The sequence below is a fragment of the Desmodus rotundus genome, chromosome X (genome assembly GCF_022682495.2).
Source record: "Desmodus rotundus isolate HL8 chromosome X, HLdesRot8A.1, whole genome shotgun sequence".
Taxonomy (NCBI): domain Eukaryota; kingdom Metazoa; phylum Chordata; class Mammalia; order Chiroptera; family Phyllostomidae; genus Desmodus; species Desmodus rotundus.
In genome coordinates this window covers 41,382,419-41,385,627 of record NC_071400.1, presented here as the reverse complement: position 1 = coordinate 41,385,627, position 3,209 = coordinate 41,382,419, and the positions used below count along the sequence as shown (strand labels likewise).

General features: G+C 47.9%; 1 protein-coding gene across 2 annotated transcripts; it reads right to left on the bottom strand.

Moving 5' to 3' along the window:
• Window positions 1–1,036: 1,036 nt before the first annotated feature.
• On the bottom strand, window positions 1,037–2,949 carry LOC112321371 (transcription elongation factor A protein-like 4). 2 transcript variants are annotated; one of them, XM_045186561.2, is made up of 3 exons: window positions 2,849–2,949; window positions 2,238–2,304; window positions 1,037–1,888 (listed from the first exon to the last, which is right to left on the bottom strand). In XM_045186561.2, the coding sequence occupies exon 3, from the start codon at window positions 1,864–1,866 to the stop codon at window positions 1,183–1,185; it is 684 nt and encodes a 227-aa protein (XP_045042496.2). In that variant the 5' UTR covers window positions 1,867–1,888; window positions 2,238–2,304; window positions 2,849–2,949; the 3' UTR covers window positions 1,037–1,182. The 2 variants fall into 2 exon arrangements, with proteins under 2 accessions (XP_045042496.2, XP_024434544.2); XM_024578776.4 differs by having other exon boundaries at window positions 1,037–1,893; window positions 2,849–2,909.
• Between the last annotated feature and the right edge of the window lie 260 nt (window positions 2,950–3,209).

Genomic DNA, 3,209 nt, shown 5'->3' with positions numbered 1-3,209 from the left:
GGGAACTGAGATTCTGCATTTCTAACTATCTCTCAGGTGATGCTGATATAGCTGGTTCACGGACCACTATTTGAGTAGCAATGTTCTAAAAACTACAGGTGTGGGTAGGTGTGCTAACATTGTAAGGCAAAATCTGGCAGGAGATTCCTAGATCGTTTCCTCTAAGGAAAGAGGAATAAAGCAGTCAAGGCTCTGACAGATGAGAAACATACCGGAATTTATCCCAGCCTCCCATATGTGAATCTGGTAGAGAGATGGCTGTATGCAAAAACACACTTTAAAAAACCACAAATAAATGCAGAAAGGATTATTTTTGCTAAAAATTCTGAAAGCCTTCAGGGGCCAAAACATCACTGAGGTGTTACCCACTTGGGTAAGCACAAATTTAAAGGGAAGAAAAGGGCTTTATCCTCACTTCTATAGGTGCCATGGTTGGAGCAAGTTTGGGGCTCACTGAGGGACTCCAGGAAAACCAATTGGGCTTTGTCACCTTGAAGATACCAGCCCATCAGCTGCAGTTTCTTAAGAAGAAACAGGATTCATGAGAAGGAGCACAGTGCCAGTAGACGTGGCAGTACCCAAGAGAGGGTAACACCCATATTTTAGCTTCTTGGACTTATTCCTGGGTACAGGTAAGATGTACTTCACCTCTTCCAAATGGCTGATGGGGTTCTGGTCCTGCTAGTATAGGGGTAAAGTTAGGGGCCAGACCAACACAGATAACATACCCAGTTCCTCATCCAATCTAAACAGCAATCCTTTGAAGCAAATACAATCTCATTTTACAAAAAAAAAAAACTGTCCTTAATAACAATATATCCCTTATAACTGCCAGATTGATTCCTCCAGATACCAGTCCCAGAGGTATGTTTTACCTCTTTGTATTTCTTTGCAAAAAAAAAAAATACAAAGAAATGTTCGGTGAGTTTATAAGGGCAATGGAGACTCATAAATTCCTGTCAGACTTAAAAATATGTAAAACAAAAGTGGACTGATTCCATAGGTTATATAAGCTGTTTTATTAATCCAAGAATCATAACATGTTTGCAATAAGCATGCATGAAAACCCCTACTTATAGAGAACTCCAGTTAGGTCAAAAGTCTGTTAACAAGAGTGAAACCTAAAGCAAACTACTGGTATAAGGTTAAAGCCCTGGGCCTGACAAATGCCTCACAGGGGCACTACACAAAAGGAATGTCTTCAAAACCCCTCTGTGGGGCCCTGCAGCCACCCCTGAGTTCCCTTGGGCCCCTCGGGTGGAAGGGGTCCTGTAAACTTTTCTGCATCCACATAAAACCCCCCAATTTCTGTCTGGTTTTCTTCATCTCATCCTCTACCTTAGCCATCTCATCAAATTCTCTTATCATCTCCTCGTTGCTCAAATGCATATCATGTATGGCCTCTTTGTATTCCTTGAGACACTGAGCCAGCCCCTTGTTGGTTTTTCTTTTGGCTTTCCTGGGTACATCATCCCCAGCTGGGCGCTTCCCTGCAGTCCTTAGTTCACTGGTTGATTTTCCTTCTTCTTTTGGCTTTCCATCATTTACTGGCTTTCCCTCGCTGTCCAGTTTTCCCTCTTCTTTTGGTTTTTCCTTGCCCTCTGATTTTCCCTGGCTCTCTGACTTTCCCTCTATCACTGGCTTTCCTTTTTTGGATTTTCCCACACTGTCTGGCTTTTCCTTATCCTCTAGTATTTCCTCATCTTCTGTCTTTTCCTTGTTTTCTATTTTTCCCTCGTGTTCTAACTTTCCTTTGCCTTCCAGAGTATGAGCTACTTCTGGCTTTCCCGAATTCTGAGACTGTTTGTTTTCCATGTTTCCTTGGATCTCAGGAATTCCTTCATTTTCACTGTAGAGTTTTTCCATGTTGATATGTCCCCTCCTTTTCCTGTCCTGAGAAAGGGGTGGAGGGAAGAGGAGACACATAGGAGATAAGGGAGACTGAGGGCTTGGGGGTAGAATGCAGGTCTGGATGGTACTGGCATGTTGCCCTTTGTCAGAGTTCCCCTGATTTGGCCCAGCCCTCCCACTACCACCCTCTCGCCACCATTCCTCCCACAAACGTGAGCCACCCATTTCTCTGGCAAGCCCTGGCATTTTCTGTTTGCTTGGTGAGGCAGAGTGTGTGTAAATGTGTTGAGAGGTGGGTAGTGGGGCCCCAAATTTTGCTGGGACAGTGCTCACCACATTCCCCACACCTCTGGGTCTCTGTCGAGGCACAGCCCTCCTTCACTCACCTGTGGGAATTTTGGAGAGGTTCCTTCTTTTCTAGCTTAGCAGAGTGCTGAGAATACACAGGGGGACCTGCAGACAGACAAGAGACAGGAGCTGGGTGTTTGGTGGATGCAGAGGGACTCTGGTCCCTTTACTGAATTGCAGCCCTACTCACCCACCTCTTTCCTCCCCTACCTCCTCTGACCCCACACCCATCACCATATCTGTTTTCAGGCCTTGGGAACCAGTCCAGGGTGCTTTCCAAACTGATTTGGCTTGTGCGTGTCCCTCCTCTGCAGGCAACCCTCCCACTCCGATCTCCTTTTCTCTGAGGTCAGTATATCCTCAAAAGCACAGTGTAAAAGGGGGGCTATTTTCAGTATATGCCTGCGCGTCATGGTCGCTCTGCAGAAACATCCCCCTTCCCATTTCAGGCTGAAAAATGAATGGGGAGGGGCGCAGACGTAGCACTTAGAGGAAGAGGCGTCTGGGTCTGTAACGGGGTCTTCCCTACCCACCTATCCACACCCCACCTCCTCCTCCACCTCCTGGATTCCTCTACTGCTCCAGGATCTTTCTCGTATCCACCCCCACCCCTGCCTGGGCCACTGGCAGTGCCCACCTGCACACTGACCTGTGGAGGCCGGGCCAGGCTTGTGCTTCCTGGGGCTCGAGAACCAGGTTCGCCTCTTGGCCACCGCACTGGGAAGTTCAGGGAGCCAGTTCCTCTGCGGGCCGCAGGGTGGATGCAGGAGCTGCTGCCCACGTGGGTGCCAGGCAGGTCACGTGAGCGCTGTGTCACCCCACCTCAGCTCCTGCCCTCTCTCTCCTCACTAGCTTATCAGAAACCACAAGGAGGAGGCTACTTTCTGATCGCAAGTGCTTTATTTACCTTGCGCGTCTCAGGTTCTTGCCCAGCATCTCTGTGAGATGCCCATTATAGCCAGTTCTGACAGATGATCACAGGGAAGGTACCTGACTTCCCTAAGTGGTCA

Excerpts from the sequence above, each read along its gene's own strand:
- LOC112321371 (XM_045186561.2), bottom strand. The coding sequence starts at position 1,866 with ATGGAAAAACTCTACAGTGAAAATGAAGGAATTCCTGAGATCCAAGGA.